Source organism: Panthera leo, chromosome E1 (genome assembly GCF_018350215.1).
Source record: "Panthera leo isolate Ple1 chromosome E1, P.leo_Ple1_pat1.1, whole genome shotgun sequence".
In the NCBI taxonomy this organism is placed as follows: Eukaryota; Metazoa; Chordata; class Mammalia; order Carnivora; family Felidae; genus Panthera; species Panthera leo.
The window spans coordinates 37,506,216-37,526,994 of NC_056692.1; the positions used below are offsets into that span (position 1 = coordinate 37,506,216).

At 55.6% G+C, this 20,779-nt stretch overlaps 1 protein-coding gene across 1 annotated transcript in view; it reads left to right on the forward strand.

Moving 5' to 3' along the window:
• Positions 1 to 2,905: 2,905 nt before the first annotated feature.
• The window catches only part of ARHGAP23 (Rho GTPase activating protein 23), a 71,913-nt gene continuing 54,039 nt past the window's right edge, over positions 2,906 to 20,779 (forward strand). Inside the window, exon 1 of the mRNA XM_042915242.1 lies at positions 2,906 to 2,970. Within this exon, the coding sequence (XP_042771176.1) occupies positions 2,908 to 2,970 (63 nt within the window). The 5' untranslated portion in view covers positions 2,906 to 2,907. The remainder of the gene's footprint in view (positions 2,971 to 20,779) is intronic.

Here is a 20,779-nt window from a genome sequence, read left to right on the forward strand (position 1 = left end):
AACTCCCAGTTGGTCACCACATCCTGGGGTCTCTGATGTTTCTTGCCCCTGCCCTGGTGCAGTGTCTCCCCCACCCCGCTCCCCACCATTCCCATCTCCTCGTGGCCCTCCTTCTTTCTGGCAACGTGGCACATCTCTGCTTCAATCCCTGCCCCCGGCCAGGCTAGAATCAAAGTGCCTCAAGGCCCAGTCCCTCCCTCGTCATATCCCCGCCCACATTTCCTTCCTCTTCCCTCCATGCTTCCTGCCCACGTATGTACCTTCCATACCCTCTGCTTGGTGCCAGCCACGCCACTAGACTCTGCTTTCTCCTGCCTCCCTGCCTTTGCCTATGAGAGTCCTTTTCCCTGGAGCGCTCCCCCCATTCCCCACTCCACCCCACTGCCCCCCTCATCCGTGAAGCCCCCAGAAGCTCAAGGCCACCTCCTTGTGGAAGCCTTCCTCTGTTTCTCTAGCCTCCCTTTGCTCCTTTTCAGACATGTCACTACAGAGTCAGGAATGGTAAAAGCCGAGGACTCCTCAAGGGAAGGAGCTAGGTCTACTCTCCATCTTCCCAGGGGCGACCTCCACTCCCTCAACCCCTCATCTACTAGGGTTCCCACTAAGCATTTGTGAACAGAGGCAGGTGGCTGGGCTGGGGGGAGGGTCTTAGAAAGAGGGGAAGTATAAGGAGGGTCCTCAGTGAGGGACACCTTCTGCCCCTGTTCAGCGGTACTTCTAGGACCCCTAGAGCAAGAGTGTGCCCGCGATAGAGTGGATTTGGGGGTGGGTGGTGGGACCAGGGAGCGAGACCCGGGGAGTCTGAGGGAAAGGACGGGAGGAAGAGGGGCCGGAGAAGTTTGATGGGGGGAGGGCTGGGACAGGATGGGGGTGCGGGTCAAGGTGCAGGAAGAGGTGGGAAGGGCAGCAGGGTGGGGGAAGAGCGCACTTTCTGGGAAGTGGGAGAGGGTGGGGGAGGTGAGCGCAGTGCATTGTGGAGGGAGGAATTCATCTGCTGGCCGGTGTGAGCTCATTTCCTCTCACTGCCTCCCGCAGGGTCTGAGGGCATCAGACTCTGGAAAAAGTGAGCCAGGGGCACCCCAGTGGTCACCTCCCTCCTCTCCTCCCCTCCCCCACAGCCTCAGTTCAGCCTGGATCCCTGATGCCACTGCTTCCCCCTCACACAGACAGCCCGTTTGTTCTGAGAGAAAAGGACCCCTGAGCCAGGGTGGCAGCAAGTCTTGAACCACAGGAACCACGGGACAGAAAGAGGTAGAAACGGGAACGTTGTTGAAAACAAAGCAAGAGAATACAGGCAGCATGACGGATTACAGTTAGATAGCAGGAAGCACTTCTCAGAAGTGGGGGATAATTCCAGCTGCATGCGACCTTGATGGAGAGAGGAGGACAGGAAGAGGGGTCATTAAGTGCCCTTCCATCATCGTAAAAGCATCCCTCTGCCTGGACTTCCAGGGGATGTAAAAGAAATGAAATAAAACGTCAGATTTAAAAACAAGTCAGCGTCTCCTTCCTCAGGCTCACAGGAGCAGGGATGGCCCAGTTAGTGGCTGAGCCCCTCAACCCCCTCCAGGACCTGAGTCCCTGATCTTGCGGGGACTTGGGGTTGGTGATGGTGGTGAAGCAAGCAGGTTTTTGGTGGTCTCCTTGCCCCAGAGGGGTTGGGTGATTCCAGTAGGGAGAGTCAGTCTTCCACTTTCGTTGCCCGTCTTGTCCAAATCAAATTCCTATCTACCTGTGGCCTCTGCTTTCTTTCCTTCATAATCTGGGAGAAGGAATACAGGAGCCCTTGAAAACTGCAAGAAGGCATGGGAAAGAGGTAAGCATGGGCTGTCGGAAATAGGAAGTAAGAAGGACGTCAGTTAGATAGCAGAAAGAACTTTCCAGCAGAAATGAAGGACTGAAGGACTATCTCTTCCTGGCTCATCAGGAGATGGCCTGATGAGGGGTCCTGCTTGGAGGCAAGGAAATGAACTGGCTCAAGACCCCAGTGGCTCTTTGGACCCATCTTGGAATGAAGCCCCAAAGGGAGGCTGTGGAAAGCATGTAACTGGGAGGCCTGGGGGTATCTGGGCTCTCACTGTTGTCTACTGCAGAGCAGATCTATGGGCTGGTCCAGAGGCCTGAGCCCCAGGCTGGCTGGCTGGGGGTCTGAAGGGCTGGGGCACCTGCCCACCTCTTTCTTCCAGCCTCCATTCCTCTGTCTCCCTGGGGTCCTGGGCCGAGACTCTCCCTGGGACAGGGGCCCTAGATAGAGGGGCCCTATCTAGTCCCTTCCGCCCCCACCCGCATGGGCATCACCATCTCTGCCCTGTCTCCATGAGGATGGGAAAGCTCTGTAAGCCTTCTTCCGTCTTTCCGTCTCTTCAACCCGCGTTTCTCTTCATCTTTGTCTCTTTCTCTGCCACTCTCTACTCTGTCTCTATCTTGTCTCTGCCTCTTTCATGCTTTCTGTGTCTCTCAGGCTTTGTTTCTGAGCACCTCTGTCTGGTTGTGTTTCTCTCTGCTTCTCTCTGCCTTCCTTCCTCCTTGCCTCCCTCTCCCTGTGCTAGTTCTGGGTTCGGTGCCCTTGGCCTCTTTCCTGGGCCGGCCAGGATCACCATCTATCTGGGCCGGTTCCCGGGAGGCTAGTCCAAATTGTCTCCCTGAGACCACCTCCCTTCTCCGGGCTATACTGCCCTCTAGCTCCGCTGCCGGCGCAAACCCCTGCGTGAGCCCCCTTTACCAGTCAGCTGCCCTGGGGAGAGGCGGTGGGTGAGCCCCGTCGAGCGCAGGGGGCGGAGCGAAGGGGCTGGCCCCCGGGGGTGGGGGCGCTCCGCGCTCGGCCCCGCCCCCTCCGGCCCCGCCCCTCCCGGGTCCCTGCCCGCACCCCCGGCAGTGCCCTGGCCGCAGAGCCGCCGCTGCCGCCCGATGAATGGAGTCGCCTTCTGCCTGGTCGGGATCCCGCCCCGCCCGGAGCCCCGGCCCCCTCAGGTGAGGGCGCTGGGCCAGGGGAGGGGGCGGATCCAGGCGCTGCGGGGGAGCTGGCCGCGGGGGGTCGGGGTCGCGGCGCCCCCGCTCGGCGGGCACAGCCGGGGGCGCACGGTGCGGCCACCGCGGGCACGGCTGCTGGGAACTTCGGCTGGTGGTGGGCCGGGGAGGGAGCCGGAGCGAGAGCTGCCCTGGGCAGGGGGCGGGAAGGAGGAAGGCAGGCCGGGGGCCGGGACGCGCACGGGGCTGCCAGGGCAGAGGGCACCGACCTGGGCAGCCGTGCCAGGCCCCCAGTGGCCGGGCAGCGGGGGCGGGAGGCCCGCGCCTTTTGTCCGGGTTTTTCAGGCGGGGCGCCTGCCGCTGTTTCCTCTGCCCGAGTTTTCGTTTTCCGTTGGCGAGGCCCCGGCACAGCTGGAGCGAGAGGGAGTGGGGGAGGGGGTTCCCGGAGCGGGATGTCCTTGGCCACTGGGGCCGGACACCCCCCTCCCCGCGCCACACTCGCCCCCTACCGGGCTGGGCCGCACGCCGAGCTTCGGGGAGCTGGGTCTGCCGCCCCACTGGCTCCTGGGACCGGGATCCCGCTGCCCTCCCTCTGCCCCCTCGGGCTGGCTGTGGGTGGGTCTGGGCGCGGGGTGCCAGGGCCATTACTCAGCGCTGGGCTGCTTTGCTTGGATTCTTTCATCTACCAGCTGCTGAAGCTGGGGATGGGCCAGCAAGGGCCTCCGGGCCCCTTTGGAGCCAGCCCCCTACCTCCGAGCCTGGCTGCCCTGGGGCTACTGGAGTACCCCAACACACACCACCCTCCTTCCCAAGTTGAAGGGCTGGGCACTGTCAGGCCAGCTCTTTCCCAGTTTGGAAGAGTTTCCTAGGGGTCCAGGTTGTGGTCAAGGTCTGGGCTGAGGCCTCTTCCTCTTCTGACAAGGCTTACTGATGGATGTTCTTCCCTAGCTGCCTCCCCTTCCCACCATCCCACGTTGGAACTGGGGTCTGGTGCTTTGCAAACTCTTTCCGAGACTGGTGTGTTTCTCAGGAGCTGGATGTATGCTCAGTTCTCCCTCGGTCTGCATCTCTCTTCCTGGACTCTCCCTGCGCCTTTCAGCCAAAGTGTTTCCTAATTACAAACTTGAATTTCAGGATGGACAGGGGGTGGGGGTGGAGGTCATTAAGCCTGAGTCCCTTGGAGTCTCCCCCTCACTAACACATACTTCATCTCCACCCCCCCTGCCATGTCCACCCCCACCCCCCACCCCTACCTCAGGCCCAGCTGGGGGTGGATGGAGTTTGATTCCCTGTGGTTCTCCCCCTCTGCCAGGGCAACAGCCTTATTCCCCAAAGTGGCTGCTCTCCCTGAGATGTGCTCATTGGCATGCGATTTGAATCTCCATTACATAACCAGTCATTTCGCCTCCAAACACAACCCAAAGGTCCCCCAGTCCCAGCCTCTTCCACTTGCTCACAAGGTGATTGGGTCGACCCCTAGGTGCCTGGAAACTCCAGTTCTGGCATCTGAGGCCTTGCCCTCCCCTTGGGAATGATGAGAGCAGTAAATCCCTTACCTCCAATGCTGGTTTCCAGGACCCCCAGAAGCTCCGGGAGCGGGCAGGGTGGGTATCAGGGTCTGAGACTACACAGCGATCGTGCCCGGGCTAGAACCTGGGTACCCTGATGAGAATCCTGGCATTAGGTGAAGCTTTGGAGAGGGGAGTGCTGTTAGGAAAGTGGCTTTAGGACACCGTGGGGAATGGGGCAGGCTTTCAAGGATCACAGCCCGAGCAGAGAGGGACTGAACCCAGTCCCTCTTGCGTAGGCCTTGTGCAGGGCTGCCTGGATGGGGACTTCTCTGACCCCTCATCAGGTTGCTCCTGAGCCCCTGCCGAAGGGGAGTTAGCTATCCAGGGGAACTTGTAGGGAGAGGCTTGTGAGCCAGTCTGGCTTGGATGTCACTCTAGGAAGTTTCCTCCGGTATAGTGGGTTACATAGTGGGTTACGTAGCTTCCTGTGATGTTGGCTTCCAGTGTGGGATTCTGGAGAGATTCATAGGGGATGCAAATATATTCAAATGAGTATATGTTCTTTGGAGGGGGGTGTTTTTAAGGGAGGGAGTTGCTTTATTAATACAGCTGAGAGTTAAGAGATAGGTAGCAAGGTCAGGATTTTTTATAAATTACCTCATTTTATCCTCACAACACCACTGTGATGTGGGTCCCGTTATTATCGGCATTTTACAGTTGAGGACACGGAAGCATAGACAGCTAATTGCTTGGCCAAGATCACATCGTAAACAAGTGGTAGAGCCAGGCAATCTGGCTGCAGAGACCACACTCTCACCCTGCCATCCTGCTTCTCGGGACCTCCCTTGCCCTGCTGTCACTCCCACCCTGAATCTGGGTCCATCATGGACACAGCCCAAGAACAAGGTTAGCCTCTCGCTGGACTGGAGCTTGGATGCTTGTTGTCAGGCTGGTACCGGGAAGGCCACCGGAGGCCTCAGGGTGGCGAAGCCCCAGGCGCCCATCCATGTTGGTGGGTCTGGAATCCGCTCATTTACTCCTCCAACACCCCCACCCCCACCCCATGTTGGCCCATAGCACTTGGACTGTGGCTCAGTTCATTGGTGTTTTCCTTCCAAAGGGACATCAGCCCTGCTCTGTTGGCTGCAGGGGTTCAAAGGTGAGATATTGGCTTGGTCAGGGATTTGGACAAAGCCCGGTTTTAATTATCCTGCTGTGTCTCCCTCCCCAGGGAGAGCTATGAATAGGGCCTGTGGGAGCTGGCTCTGCCTTTCCCCAGCACCCCCCACCCCCTTCAAACAACCCGCCTTTAGATCCAGGCCCCCCTATTTCATGTGAAATTGTGCCAGCTCTTCAGCAAGGCAGTGCCAGTCAGTGCCAGGCAGACATCTCTTCCCCACTGCCTCAGTGGGCCAGCCAGCAGGCTGGGATGGCCTAGGGACTGCACTTGGGGTGAGTTTCAAGCTCTGTGGGAGTGGAGTTATTCATCACCTGTCAGAAGTGGGGCGGGACCAGAGGGGTCATCTTGTCCAACTCCTTCATGCCACAGTGGGGAAACTGAGGCCAGAGAGTGCCCAAGGTCAGGTACCCCGTGCGTGGTGGACATGAACCCAGGTGTCCTGATTTCCAGGCCTTGATTCTCTCCACTTTGTTCTGTTCATGATGCCCCCCCCCCCCCCCCCGCCTCAGTGCAGGGTTCTGGGATTGGGCCTTGGGAGAGAGGGGAGGAGCACGGATGAGTGGACAATGTGTCCCGTTCATCTCTGTGTCCCCAGTGGCCAGCACAGCGCCTGGCACAGAGCGGCTCTCTATAAATGTTTATGAAGTGCAGGCCAGGGAGCAGCCCTTCTCCTGGCCTCCCAGGGTGCCCCGTGCCCAGCTCTACCCCTGGCATTGTGACAGTTGGTCTACACATCAGTCTCCCCCATTATCCTGGAGTTATTTGAGGACAAGAAAATAATAATAAGAACCACTTCCATAGTGTTTACCACTAGGTAAATGCATTCTCACTATCCCACTTAACAGGTGAAGAAACTGGCACAAATAAATTGTGTCTCCCTAAGGTCACGCGGCTAGTACTAAGTGGCAGGGCTGAGGAATTGACTGTGCTCTCAACCTCATTCCAAGCAGCCCCAAAGGTGCGGTGTTTGTCTTGTTGTCCACAGGGCCAGGCACACAGCCGGTGCTCAGAGAATGTTTGTTGACTGACTGATTGACAGAATATGGAAAAACCACAGAACCCTGTAATCTCACCCTTTGGAAGTAGCTGGAGTTGGAGTCTTGGGAAGGCAGCCTAGAGGTGCATCACTGTGTTATCTGTGCTGGGAGTGCCTGATCTAAACCTAGAGAGGAAAGGAAAGCTACTCACACCCGGTCACGACTGCCTTCTAAGGCTTAACAGGGGCCACTGGGGGGCCTCAGTCTTCTGGCTTCTGTCTTGCTCTCACTCCCTCCTTCTCCCCCCCCCCCCCCCGAATTCTAAGGGGATGGTGCTGAGCAGCGGGCACATGGGTAAAGACTACAGGTAGGATTACTGAGTCCCATTCCTTTTTCATCTCTCTGGCCCTGAGATCTTCAGCCCAAGGCATCACCTTGGTGGAAAATTCTGCCCTTTTCAAGTTGGAGGGTGGACAGAGTGTCTGGTTTAAGGCGTGGCTCATCATAGCTGCCTCTCTACCTCTCCTCCGTGGGAAGAGGTTGAATTTCCAGCCACCTCCAGTCCTAAACCTTAGCCCCAGGGTCGTCTCCTCCACCCGCCTCAAACCCACGTGCCCCTGGGCAGGTGGCTTCTTTCCCTCTGACTATCCCTCTGCTCCCCATTTGCTGGTCTGCAATAACATCAGTCATCCGCCATGCCCAGGCCACACTTCATCTGCTGGCAAAGGCTGCTGGGAAGGTCTCTAAGAAAAACGAAGACCCCAGCCTGGGGATGTCCTTTTAATACAGACAGGCAACCGTGGGAGACAAGAGGCCTGGGCCCCTCGGCACGTTGGGAGGCAGGTTGGTTGTTCGGGCCCTGCCTTCCGCCTGCTAAGGTTCAACTTGCAGCTCTTACCCTTTACTCACTGTGTGACTGGGACCTTGTGACCGAGTTATTTAGTTGTTTTTAGCCTCAATTTTCATATCGCTGAAATCACCCCTCAAAGTCATTGACAGGATTCAAGGGGGTGATACAGGTAGAGTGGCTGACATGAGATAATTTCACCTACTAGGAGCAGCTATTATGAAACAGATAATCATCAATGGATGGAAATGAGAACAACATGCTTTTGGTGCAATAAAGAGAACCCCCCGTCTGGTCCGAGCAAATGAGCTGCCCCTGGAGGTAATGAGGCTCCTGTCAGTGGAGGTGAACAAGCACAAGCTGGTCTAGAAGGAATTCAGGCATGGGGTGAGGAGCTGAGACAGAAACTTTAAGGGCCCTGCTTTGGGAGCAGCACCGTGTGGTAGGAAGTTAGAGGAGCGGGTGAGACCCAGTTTCTGCTGTGGGGTACTGGGGAGAAGGGGCAGAACCCCAGCATCCTGGGAACCTGAGATGGCTGCTGTGGTTTGGGGCTGTGAGGCTCCTCTAGGAGAGGGAGTCCTGGGAGGCTGCCTGGAGGAGGCCTGGAAGGACGGCTGTGGTTCTGAAGGATGGGAGAAGGAGGGGGCCACTGCAGGCCTGGGCAGGGCTTGCTGGTTGAGGGGCAGTGAGGCACATGGGCCACCAGTCCTGAAGTCGGCTCCAAGGCTGCCTTCACATCCTGGCAGCCCGAGGGGGTATGGTGGCAGAGGAGGGGGATCTGCCAGCTCCCCGTCCCCCCATGCCCCAGCCCTCTCCTGAAGGAGGGGCCAGGGTTACTCCCAGTGGCAAAGAGCTGGGGCCTGTAAAGAGCGGAACTGGGGGAAAGAAAGACTTCTTATGCCCAGTGCATTTGGGGGCGTCTGGGGGTCGGGGGAACAGTGGGGCCTTTGTCCCCAGCCTCCGGGAATCTGGCCGAGGAGGAGCCGTCCCTGGGTCTGGCTGGGCCCTCAGCAGGCAGGTCCTCTTTGAAGTGACCCTTTCAAAGCTCAGCCTGAATCCCTGGGAGGAGAGACAGCTCAGGGCGGGGCTTAGGAATGACTGGGACCCGCAAGCCAAGGATGGAAACAGACCCAGTGCCAGCCTCTTTGCGAGGGCAGGCTGGCAGGAGGGGCGTGGGCTGGAGGAATTTGGCCAAGCTAGGGGGACATGTGGAAGCCATTTAGGAGGACAACCACTCCAAGAGGCTTGGCCCCAAGTGTGGGTCAATATAGAGAAGGGTAGAGTTCACTTTGGCCCTGTGCCCGGTTTCTATCAGTCCCCGCATTGATTTCTGTCTGATTCTGGGCTCCTAAATCCACAGCTGCATCTTCCTTTTTAATTTCCTCAAAGAGCACGAGAACACTCCTTGGAGGGAATCTGGTGCCAACACAGGACTTAGAGCCCCCAGTAGGAGGGACGGTGGCAGTCTGGCCTATTGGAGCTTTTCCTGCTCTTGAGAACCCCCCAAAAGGCTGGAGACTCCCACCCCCCATCACACTCTCCTTCATTCTGGATGTGAAGGAAACTCTGGATTGTTCTCCAAGAGAAAGGGAAGGAGGGAGAGAGAGGCCAAATGAAGGGGAGACATCTTTGAAAATTTCAACTGGAAGGTTTTTATAGGCAGCACCTCCCCCTCCCCCACCACCTCCCAACTCCCTGCTTGACTCATGGGGGAGCCAAGGCCTAGAGAAAGGCCAAGGTCAAAGGGATAAAGGCAGAGGGAAGGGACAGGCAGAAATGGGAGGAAGATGAAGGACAGAAGCCAGGTGGGGAGATGGTGCAGGTGGCTGCATAGTTATACGTAATCCCCGGGCAGTGGAGAAGTTTCCAGAGTCTCTTCAGCTCTGACCTGCCGTGATTCTATGAAAGGAGGGAGAGGAAGGAGCGGCTGGCCGTTGGTGGGTTTTTTTTGGACTGAGCAGTGGACAGTGGCACCTTGGTGAGCCCAGGTGAGCTCGGGTGAGACCTGTACCCCACCCTGAGGCTGTTTTCTAGTTCATGTCCCCACACCCCGATCTGTCCTTGGCATCCTGGCACTCTCTATACTTAATGATTCTTCTAAATCTTCCTTTCTTCTTCTGAGGGTGTGGCCCCTGGTTCCTCCCCAAGAGAGGGGGAGGAGGGAACTGAGCACCCCCGGGCCCTGATGGGGGGCTGTGGGTGGTTCTGGTACTCTCCTGTATCTCACACTGGCATCTGCAGAGCTGAGCCTTCATTAACTCTAATGAATCCTTGGCACTGGGCCCTTCCACTGCCCTGCAGCTCCTGGTGGGGGTGAGGGGGCAGCTGAGATTGAACCCAGAGCCCAGGAGGTGGTGAGATGTCTGCTAGAGGGGAGTAGGAGGCAGCAACCAGACTGAGACTGCTGCTGGGACAGAAAAACAGCCCTCTTTCCTTCCTTCCTGGGAGCTTTTCCTCCTCTGGTGGCTCCCACGCGCTTAGGTCCCCACTGTGCTGGCTAAAGTGTTATCTGAGAGACTGGGTGCAGCCTGGGGCGCTGAGGACATTCCCAGGCCTGGCATATACATAGAGTGTCCCTAACTTCGTGGGGGTTAGAAGGAGCAGACTCCAGGAACTGGAAAATCAGGCAGTGGCCAGATCTCAATGCAAACCGACCTTTGTTCATTTGGTGACCATTTCCTACGCACTGTCTGTGCTCTCAGCTCTCTCTGTGGGTCTTGGGATCTGGATGAGTAAGACACAGCCCTGCCCTCAAGGGGTTCACTGTCTGCCTTTCCTACCACCCTAAAGCTCCAGTACAATTTCCTTAACCATGGGTTCTGAGATTTATCTCTATACTGTCTGCCAGTCTAGAACATTCTTTGCTGCCCCCTGCCAAAAATATTAACATAAAAATGGCCTGGCCTAACTGGGGAGTCAGACAGACAGAAGCAGACACAAGGGGACATCATCAGAGTGTGAATGGGGTCACAAAGGTGGAAAGACTGTCGGTGGGTAGAATTGCCATACGAGGTTAGTAAAAAACCAGTTGGTGATAAGATTAATCTCCTTTCTCTCATGTCCTGTTACCAAACCTATCGTTGAGGATTTTTTTTTCTTTTTTTTACTTTGAGAGAGAGAGAGAGGCAGAGAGGGAGGTAGAGAGAGAATCCCACGCAGGCTCTGCACTGTCAGTGTGGAGCTGGATATGGGGCTCAAGCTCATGAACCACGAGATCATGACCAAAATCAAGAGCTGGATGCTTAACCAACTGAGCCACCCAGGCACCCCAAGTTGAGGATGCCCCAAGTTCTTTTATGAAACGGCCATCATGCAGTGGTTGTATATTTACTGATACAAGAATTGAGACCCTAAGAGGGCAGACAACTTCGTCAAAGGTCAGCTAGCATCTGAATTTAAATCTGGGTCTTTCTGAATCCTAAGCCTGTCCTGTGGTCACTGCTACCCTCCTCAACAAGAAAAAAGCCTGGAGGACAGCCACCGCACTCTGGGAAGGTGGACCCTTCCCCCTGTCCCCAGCTAAGCCTTGAAATCCAAGTAGGGGTTGATATAGTGAAGGAGAGGGGAGGGCAGACATCACCTGGCGGTGGATGCAGACAGGACAATTGTGTTCTGCTTCTCCATGACTCTGCTGTGTACCAGGGTTCTCCCTGTGCCTGCTTGGAATCAGCGTTTGCTCTTGAGCGGTGTAGGGGTGCCCAGGGCTCCATCAATAGATATGGGCAAAGCCCCTGCCTCCTCAAAAAAGGCTCCAGCTCTGAGGGGGAAAAGGCTTCACTGAGGAAGCTTGCCAGGGCTTGAAAGATGTCTGCAAGAAACAAGAGGGACTCATGGAGTGGGGAGAGAGTGCCATTCCAGATAGGGGTTTGGCATGAGCAAAGGTGTGAAATAGCCTGGCTTCTTATGGCATCAGTGAGTGCAAGACCGAGAGTAGAGATGAGACTGTCAAGGCCAATGAAAGCCAGATCCTACCCCTCTCCTCCACCATCATGGCAGACCCCTCATGCCACACTAAGGAGCTTACTTGCTTCCGTAGATACTTTGGAACCATGGAGGGTGTTAGGCGATGGGATGCTGCAGACCAAGCGAGAGATGAGGGCTGAAATGGGAGGTGGAGGTGGAGAGGACAAGGCAGGAATGGGATGTATCACCCTTTCTCCCTTACCAGAAATTTCCCATACCATGTCTTCCCCTTCCTTGCCTCCTCTGTTTTTTAAACTCCTATTCATCCTTCAATGTCCAGTTCAAATATTCTTCTCTGTAAGTGCCACCCCCCACCCCCCGTTTCCTCAAATATATGGAAATTTCCTCCTCTGGGTAGTAGAGACCTTAAACCCCATGAGGGTAGGGACTTAGTCCTGTTCGTTGCTTTATCTCCAACTTCTAGACCAGGACCTGTTGACCGATGAAGGAACAGTCCCGAAGCACCTGGCACGCATTGTGGGAACCACATATTTGTGGCAACTAGCATTTATTATTTCCATGCCAGGAAATACTACTGTGCACAAGATTATTTCTGCTTTATGATTGTAGAAACCTCAGAGAGGTTAGTAACTAGTCCAAGGACACACAGCTAGGAAGTGGCCAGTTTGGGATTCAAACCCAGATCCCTTTGAATCCTGTTTAGGAATGTTTAAACACTAAGCTCTATGGCCTCTTTATCTGTTGCATGCCTGTCTCTTCATAAAATCAGGGGCTGTTTCATTAATTGAAAAAAAAAATCCTTTGTGGACTACTGAGCTCAGATTTGTTCAGCAACTGGTATGTATCAAACGCTTAACACTGAACCCTCTCAAGGACCCCATTTACAAGTCTCCAAGACAGGCTTGGGGGAGGGAAGAGACTTGACTGGGGACACACAGCTGGGACTTGATCCTAGGTCTCTTTGCCTCCTCACTCTCAGTGACACATAGTCAGTAGTCCTAGGATGGGACTAGGGGCTGGGCTCTGAGGTTGACTGACTTGTTTGGGGACACACAAGGGGCAGCACTAGGCCAGGGACTGAGTCCCCAGCCCCTAGCTCAGTGTGCTCCTTCACCGATGAAGAAAGGAGGGGGGGGGGGGTAATCCAAAGGCAGGCCTGGGGGCTGTTGTAATTTCCCAAGTGCCAGCCCTCTGTCAGACAGGTGAGTTCCAAGGTGGGGGAGGGGGTGACGTGGTGCTGGGGTGGGCAGGGGCGGTGTCTTTTCTTTATTTTTATTTTTTTGAGAGAGAGCGCGTGAAAGCGAGAGAGCAGGCGGGCTATCTAGGGAGAGGGGCAGAGGAAGAAAGTGAATCTTAATCAGGCTCCATGCTCAGGGCGGAGCCCCAGATGGGCTCCATGCCATGATCCTGGGATCCTGACCTGAATGGAAATCAAAAGTCTGACCCTCAGCGGACTGAGCCCCCCAGGCGCCCCCCAGGGACGGTGTCTCAAAGGCGGCAGAGCCTTACAGGGCCTTGATGGAAGAGGGTGAGAGGATTCCATCGGCTGCACAGCATCAGTGGGGGTATCAGCCACGGGGTGACCTGAAGGACCTCCAGCCGCCGGGAAGGACGCAGGGGTGAGCTGGGGCCCGGGGTGGTGCTGGCTGTGGGCACCGCCTCTGGTGGAGCGCCCCTTCCCCGCTCGTTCCCAGGCCGGCCCCCACCCGCCAATCAGACACGCGCGCTGCTCCCCATTCGCATTTCATTTGCATGGCCACACCCCTCCGCTCCTGCCACTCAGCCTCCGCTCCCCTGTGCTCCTGGCAGGACCCCGCCGCAGCGTTTCTGACCCCCAGCACAGGGCTGGCGTGGGCGGGCCGGGGCTGGGGGCTGCAGGGCTGGAAGGGCCGACCTGGGCTGCCAGCCTGGCCGCACTATTCATAGCTCGGGCTGGCGTAGTTCGCATACTTGGCGTTTCTCACGTCTGGCTGGTCTGAGGCTGCCGCCCCTCCGCGCTCCTCCCACCCTGCTCGCCTCTCCCCTTACCCTTTCCTCGCCCTGCCTCCTCCGCGACCTCCTACCTCTCTGCCAGTCTTCCAGAAATCTAGAGGTGGCCCAGCCCACAGGAAGAAACTGAGGCCTGGAGAGGGGGCGTGTCTTTCGCCCTGGCCTCCGGGGAGAAACTGGTAGAAATGAGGCGTGTAATGAGGTGGCTAAGAGCCTGGGCTCTGCCCGCAGACAGACCTGGGCTTGAGTCAGAGCAGCCACTAGCTGCGGGACCCTGGCAAGTTCTTTAGCTTGCAATCGGGAGGTTTTTTGGAAGAGACCTGGAGGCTGAGGGTTCATCAGTTAAGAGAATGTGGGGGAGGGGGAAGAGAGATCTGGGAATGAGGTGGGCCAGCCCTGCCTGGGTGGACAAAGGCCTGGCCAGCTGGGGTGGGGGGGACAGAGGACACTGAAAAGGGCATTGGAGCAGCTTCCCTTTTGTTCCCCATCCCTTACTCCCTTCTTCCACCACCCCCACTTTCTGGATCCAGTTTCCACTGATAAAGGGGCAGGGGTACAAAAACATGGCCAACATCTGAAGCAGCCCCTGCCGCAGACAGACTCCTCCCGGAGACAGGGTTCTGGCCACCGTGGGCTGTCCCTGAAGAGAGGCTCTTTGATTCCTTCGCATTCAGAAACAGTGTGCCGAGCACACTCATAAATATGTAGACACTAACTCAAGAGTGATGTGAGTCAAGACGGTGCACAGGGAGCTGACCCAGTCTGGCGCCCAGAGGAGGAATCCCTGGGGAAGTGACTTTTTGCTGAGAACTACTGGATAGGTAGGAATTAAGTAGGGTGTGGGTTGGTGAGGCGCAGAGGGAGCTGGGGAAAAGAGAACAGCATTCCAGAAACAGCGTGTGCAAAGGACCTCAGGCTGGAAGGGTGCCTAGTCCCTAAAGGAACTGGAAGTAGACCAAGGTAGCAGAACACAGAGGAAAGGGGGGTAGTGGGTGTGGAACCTGGAGGCACGTCCCACAGGGCCTGGTGGTCATAATATGAAAACAGTTAGTCTGGACTCTCAGGGATCAGAGGAGTGATAGCAGCTTGGAACAGAGTGAAGAACATGGTGAAATGGTGAAGGGGGTGTAGACTCGGGAGACATTTCGGAAGCAGGGTCCTCTCTGATGGGTGGGATATAGGGCCATAGGCCATCAAGCCTCCCATTTGTTGGTTCCCAGAATGCTTTCCCAGCAACTTTGTCGGGCTGTGATCCTTACCTTCATTTTGTAGCTGAGGAAATAAGAAAACCGAGTACGCTTGAGGTCACACAGCGAGAAAAGAGCAGGGGCGAGTGGGATCCTTTCTCCACATCAGCCTTCCTGCTACGACAGTGATCTCTCTCTCTCTCTCTCTCTCACTAGCCTCCTGTCTTCCACTCCTCAGTGCCCTGCACCAAGCATTCCCTACCTAGGACCAGTCAGGGTGGGGGACCCAAGGGGCCAAGGTGATGAGTGTGTGTGTGTGTGTGTGTGTGTGTGTGTGTGTGTATGTGTGTGTGTGACACTTGTCCCAAGAGGCTGTTCTGCTGTTCAATGAGGTAATGCGTGTGCAGCATGCCCAGCATATAGTAAGGGTTCAATCTTAATTACTGCTGTGACAGTCACTATGTCCCAAATTCAGGGCCAGGCAATTGGTGAGGGGTAGGATCTGAGGCCAAAAGCGATGCCATCTGTCTTCTGACCGCAGGGCCCAGCCCAGAAACCATCCCGGCTCTCGTGGGCAGGAAGCAAGGGAGGTTGTTTGTCCTTGCAGAGCCACCGTCCCCCTCCACCCTTCCAGCTGCCTCTGGGGCATCATGGGCTGGATTAGGGAGAGGTTCAGCTCACAGGCTGGGTGAAGGGATGACCCAGGCGGGTTGGGCAGGGCCTGGGATGAGGGGGTGGGTGGTTTCAGGGGTGGGGCTGAGAGCCTCTCCCTGCAGGGAGCCCCATGTACCCTGGGGGAGACTTTCGGAATCTGCTGAGACCTGTTCTGGGAGGGGATGTGGTCTCAGCTTGAGTAGAACTGAGCGCTCCCTTGAAAGAAACCAGTGGGTGCACCTGTTGCTTCTGCCCAGGTGGTCGGACAGCAGGAAGAATTTCCCGAGAGGGATGTGTGGGGCCGTAGGGCGAGCTGCTCCCAGAGTTCTCCTCCAGTCTCCCCTGAAATGAGCTGTCCAGTGTGGATGGAGTAGGAGAATGAATATAATTTTGGAGCAGAATCATTGAAAGTATTCTCCTGCCTCCAGGAATGACTGCCCTGAATATGATCTAGTCTGAAAAGGGGTCCTGGCTTCTTTCCGGTACTCCTTGACGAAGGGAGACCCTTCCTAAGTCTCACTGTCGCTCTGTCCTTCTGCAGGGAACCCTGCTGTCTGTAGGAGATGGGGCAGGGTTGGGGGCTGAGGGGCCTGGAGAATGCAGTGGGGAGAAGAGGGCTGGAGGAAATAAGGGCACCCTGCCCACTCTGGGCTGTGAGGAAGAGAAGTGTGCCAGACGTGGGCCAGCAGGGGGCTCTGCTGCACAGGGGACCTGCCAGCATCGCTCACCAGAATGTGCGCCCTCCAAGGTGTAGGCATGTTTTTCTTGGAGTGTGTGCCTGAGAAAGCATTTGAGAACAGGGACTTGCCTCTGCGTGCACACCCTTGTGTGTGTATGTGTTACAGGTGGTGTGGAAGCATGTGTAGTCTTGGAACAGACGTGTGTGGTAAGGGAGGTGAGGCCGCAGGAACCCCACGGTTAGCCCAGCTTTTGCTAGGGAAGCTCTTCCAAGGTTCTGGTGCCCTGGGAGGTGACATCCCAAGAGTTTGTTCATCCTTTGGTCCAGATGGTAGGTCTCATCAATGCCAAAGACTCACTGCGTGCAAGGTTCAGACCCCCCTGGCAGCCTGAGAGCTCCTCCTATTCGGGGACTACTAGGGCCCCAAAGATGACAATAGGGTCTCTGAAAAGGCATAATGGAGGGGGGGTGGTGGGTGGGTAAAGCCCTCCGGACAGGAGGTGCCCAGCTTTTCTGGGCAACCTCTGTGGGCAGGACCTGCTCCTCTGCCCGCCCTGGGAGACCGGTTCATTTGTTCCATATTCTTTCAAGAGCGTGCTTTAAAATTTGAATTTGAATGTGACTTGGTCATTTTTTTTTTTATTATTGTAGTAAAAGACACATACTGTAAAATTTACCATCGTAAGTGTTCGGTTCAGTGGCGTTCAGTACATTCCCACTGTGCAACTGTCCCCACCGTCCATCTCTAGCACGTTTTCGTCTTTTCAGACTGAAACTCCATACCCATTAAACAGTAACTTACTTTCCCCTTTCCCCTTGGCAGTCACCATTCTATTTTCCGTCTCTATGAATCTAGATATCTCATACAAGCAGCATCATCCAACGTTTGCTCTTTTGCTCCCGGCTTATTTCACTAAGCATACCGTCTTCAAGGTTTTTCCGTGTTATGTGGGTTAGAATTTCCTTCCTTTTTAAGACCAAATAAATTCTATTGTATGGAGATACCACATTTTGTTTATCCATTCATGCGTCAATTGACATTTGGGTCGTTTCCACCTTTTGGCCATCGCGAATAACGCTGCCGTGAATGTGAATATGGGTGTGCCCGTATTGCTGTGAGTCCCTGTTTTCACTTTTTTGTTTTTAAAGGTTATTTATTTATTTTGAGAGAGAGAGAGAGAGAGAGAGCACGAGCAGGGGAGGGGCAGAGGAGGGAGAGAGAGAGAATCCCAAGCAGGCTCCACGCTGTCAGCGCAGAGCCCAAAGAGGGGCTCAGTCTCACAAGCTGTGACATCATGACCTGAGCTGAAATTAAGAGTCAGACGCTTAACTGAGCTACCCAGACGCCCCCCCCCGACTCCCCCTCCCCACTTTCACTTCTTCGGGAGACCTAGCCAGAGTGGAATTGCTGGATCCTGTGTTAATTCTGTTTAATTTTATGAGGAACTGCCAGGCTGTTTTCCACAGCAATGGCACCATTCTGCGTTCTACCAGCAAAATATACAGGTGGAGCACCGGGTGGCTCAGTCGTCTCACTTCAGCTCAGGTCACGATCTCACGGTATGTGAGTTCGAGCCCCACACCGAGCTTGCTGCGGTCAGCACAGAGCCTCTGTCGATCCTCCTCGAGCTTTCGATCCTCTGTCCCCCTCTCAGCCCCTCCCCAACTTGCATTCTCCCTCTCTTAAAAATAAACATTAAAAAAAAAACAAACGCATACAGGTTCCAGTTTCTCCATATCCTTGCCATTAACCAATTGTTTGTTTGTTTGTTTGTTTGTTTTGGGATTTTTTTTAGAGACGGGGGTGGTGGGGGGGGGACAGGGAGGGGGAGAGAGAGGTAGAAAGAGAATGCCTGCTGACAGCACAGAGCTTGATGCGAGGCTCAACGCGGGGCTTGAACTCACGAACTGTGAGATCATGACCTGAGCCAAAATCAAGAGCCGGATGCTTAACCGAGTAAACCACCCAGGTGACCCAACAAATAATTTTTGAGCGCCTACTGCGTTCAGAGCACTCTCATAGTATCAATCCATTTCTGAAAAGTCTTCCTCAGGAAGCTGTCAGTCTAATGAGGAAGACTGAGGCCATGGCCTTGAGCAGTCTCTAATCCGAGGGGAAAGACACAAACCGTGACTTCTGGGAGACCCTGGACTGATATGGGACAAAAACAAACACACAAAAAAACCCCACAGAATATACCAACAACAAAAACCCTGTCTGCTCTCGGGGAGCTCCCAGTCTGATGGAGGAATCATGGCCTCTGCCCTCTAGGGAGTCCCAGATGGGCCCGGAGACCAGAATGGATACATGGAGACCATGCATTGAGACAGCCCAGGGCTGCTGAGTGGAGTAAATCAGGGGGTGGAGTGACCTGTGGTGGCCCTGTCCCACACCGGCCTGCGGTTGCCTGGGCAATGGCCCTGCTGTTTACTTTGTGGCTGGCTCCAGATTTACCCTTTTCAGCAAGTACTCATTTCCCACCATAAGGAAAGATCCTCTTTAGTCTCCCCTCTCTCTGGTGTCCCTGAGGAGGGGACCGGCTCTCCTGCTGGGCGGAGGCCCTGCCAGCCTGGCACCTTGGCCACGTTCCTTGCCTACTGGGGTCTCACGCTGCCTGCTCCCTCCCCACTCCCAAAGTGCCGAAGTTCTGCTCCGGAAGTGGGGGCTTTTGATGACGCCTGCGTGAATGGGACCACCGGAGTCACCGGAGTGCAGACCTCCATGAAAGTCTGTACGTGTCACTGTGTCCTTGTATACACGTGGCTGAGTTGTCTGCCTGTCTGAATGTGAGTGTGGCTGGGTGTGAGAGTGTGTGAATATCCAGAAGGCAATCAAAACAGCTTGCATCACCCTCCAGGGCATTATGCTAAGTGGAATAAGTCAAACAGAGAAAGACAAATACCTTATGGTCTCCCCTATATGTGGAATCTGAAAACAAGGACAACAGCACAAACCAAGCTCAAAGATACAGACCACAGATTGGGCGTCAAAACAGGGCGTCAAAAGGTACAAACTTCCAGTTATAAAATAAATAAGTCATGGGGATGACATGTAGGGCATGGCGACTATAGTTACTAATACAGAATTGCATTTTTGAAGGTTGCTAAGAGAGTAGATCTTAAAAGTTCTCGTCACAAGATGGGGTGCCTGGGTGGCTCAGTCGGTTAAGCGTCCGACTTCGGCTCACATCATGATCTCACGGTTCGTGAGTTCGAGCCCCGCGTCGGGGCTCTGTGCTGACAGCTCAGAGCCGGGAACCTGCTTCAGATTCTGTGTCTCCCCCTCTCTCTGCCCCCTCCCCCGCTCACGCTCTGTCTCTGTCTCTTTCTCTCTCTCTCAAAACTAAATAAACATAAAAAAATAAAAAGAAATGACCAACAACCTATGAGGCGGAAATTAGTGTCATTCCTATTTTATTGGTGAGGAGCAGAAGCTCAGAGAGGTTCCATAACTTGCCCAAGGTCTCACAGCCAGAAAGTGGTAGAGATAGGACTTGGACCCAGAAGTGGAGGACTCCGGAGGACTGACTGCAGAGCCCATGCGCTAACCACAGAGCCACGGGGATCGCGTGGATCCCTCCTTGAGATGGCAGTGGGACGGCGGGTAGGGGCAAGTGTTTCCTCCTCTCCTTTTCTCTCCCCTCCCCTCCAACCTTCCGTGGCTCTGGCCCCGTTTGAGCGGGGCGGGGTGGCGGGGGAGAGGAGGTGTCACAAACACCCCGACTCGGGGCAAGATTGGCTCCGGATGGGGAGAGTGTGGGGTCCGGAGAGGCCCTTTGGACCGCCCTCTGCCCCACAGGCCAGACTGAGTGGGGTCCCCACGCTCCTGGTGACGCAGGGTTATGGCACACGGAGTTTGTTGAAGAGACGCGGGCTTGCTTGGCCGGCTCCTCTGCTTGGCCTGTTAGGGCATGCCAGGACGACACACAAGTGGTGCTGGGAACCAGGCATCTGAATGGGGCAAAGGGGGGGAGGAGGACTGGGGGGGGCGTGGTGGGGGAGGCCGCCTGGAGCGGGGAGACTGGGGCAGGGGTCAGAGGCCCAGGCGTGGGCTGGGCGGGCATGCCTTGGGTATCACATTGCCTGCATGCCTCGGATGGCCGGGGACTGGCGGCAGATTTGCTCTGTCTGTGTGTGGGGTTGTGGGGGTGGTTATGTGTACGTGCCTGGTGGTATGCGATGAAGATATGGGACCAGTCGGAGAGTCATCAATGTGGGATGATTCGCTTGGGGTAGGGGCATTATTTTTCATGTGGTTTGGGGACCTACATTCTGGGGGGAGGCGCTAAGCAAGCCAGGGGAAGGGAAAGCAGGCAAATTGACCCTGAGCCCCTCCCTCTCACTTCCGGAACCACAGGCCTCTCTTCTTATATGTCTCGAGACCCTTGGGCCCAGGATGCTCTCTTCCTTCTCCCCCGTGGCTGGTTGTCAGGCCGGTCCTGCAGCCTTCCGCTTCTACAGCCCGGGCCGCCCTCTTGTTGGAGGCCTAACCTGGAAGGCCCCTGACCCCACCCTCAAATTGTCCCCTCATGGAATGAAGAGGCCTGGAGCCCCTGCCACGGGGGCTCCCTGGGTGTGTGTGGGTTTCCCTTGGTGGGAATGAAGGCAGCTGGCTCGGGCCTGAACCTGGAACTTGGGGACCCCCTAAAGGTTTCGGAGCTGGGATACTAGTAGACATATAAGCATCCTGAGGGCGAGATGGGTACTTGACTTATTCTCCAAGGTGTCTCAGCCCCTGGCACAGTACCTGGCCCACAGCAGCCCCTCAAGATGTGGTATTTGAACGGATAAACAAGGTGATACAGGAGATCTGAGTGAGTCCGGGATCAGGTTTCAGCTTAGTAAAAGTGAGATCTTGAAGCGG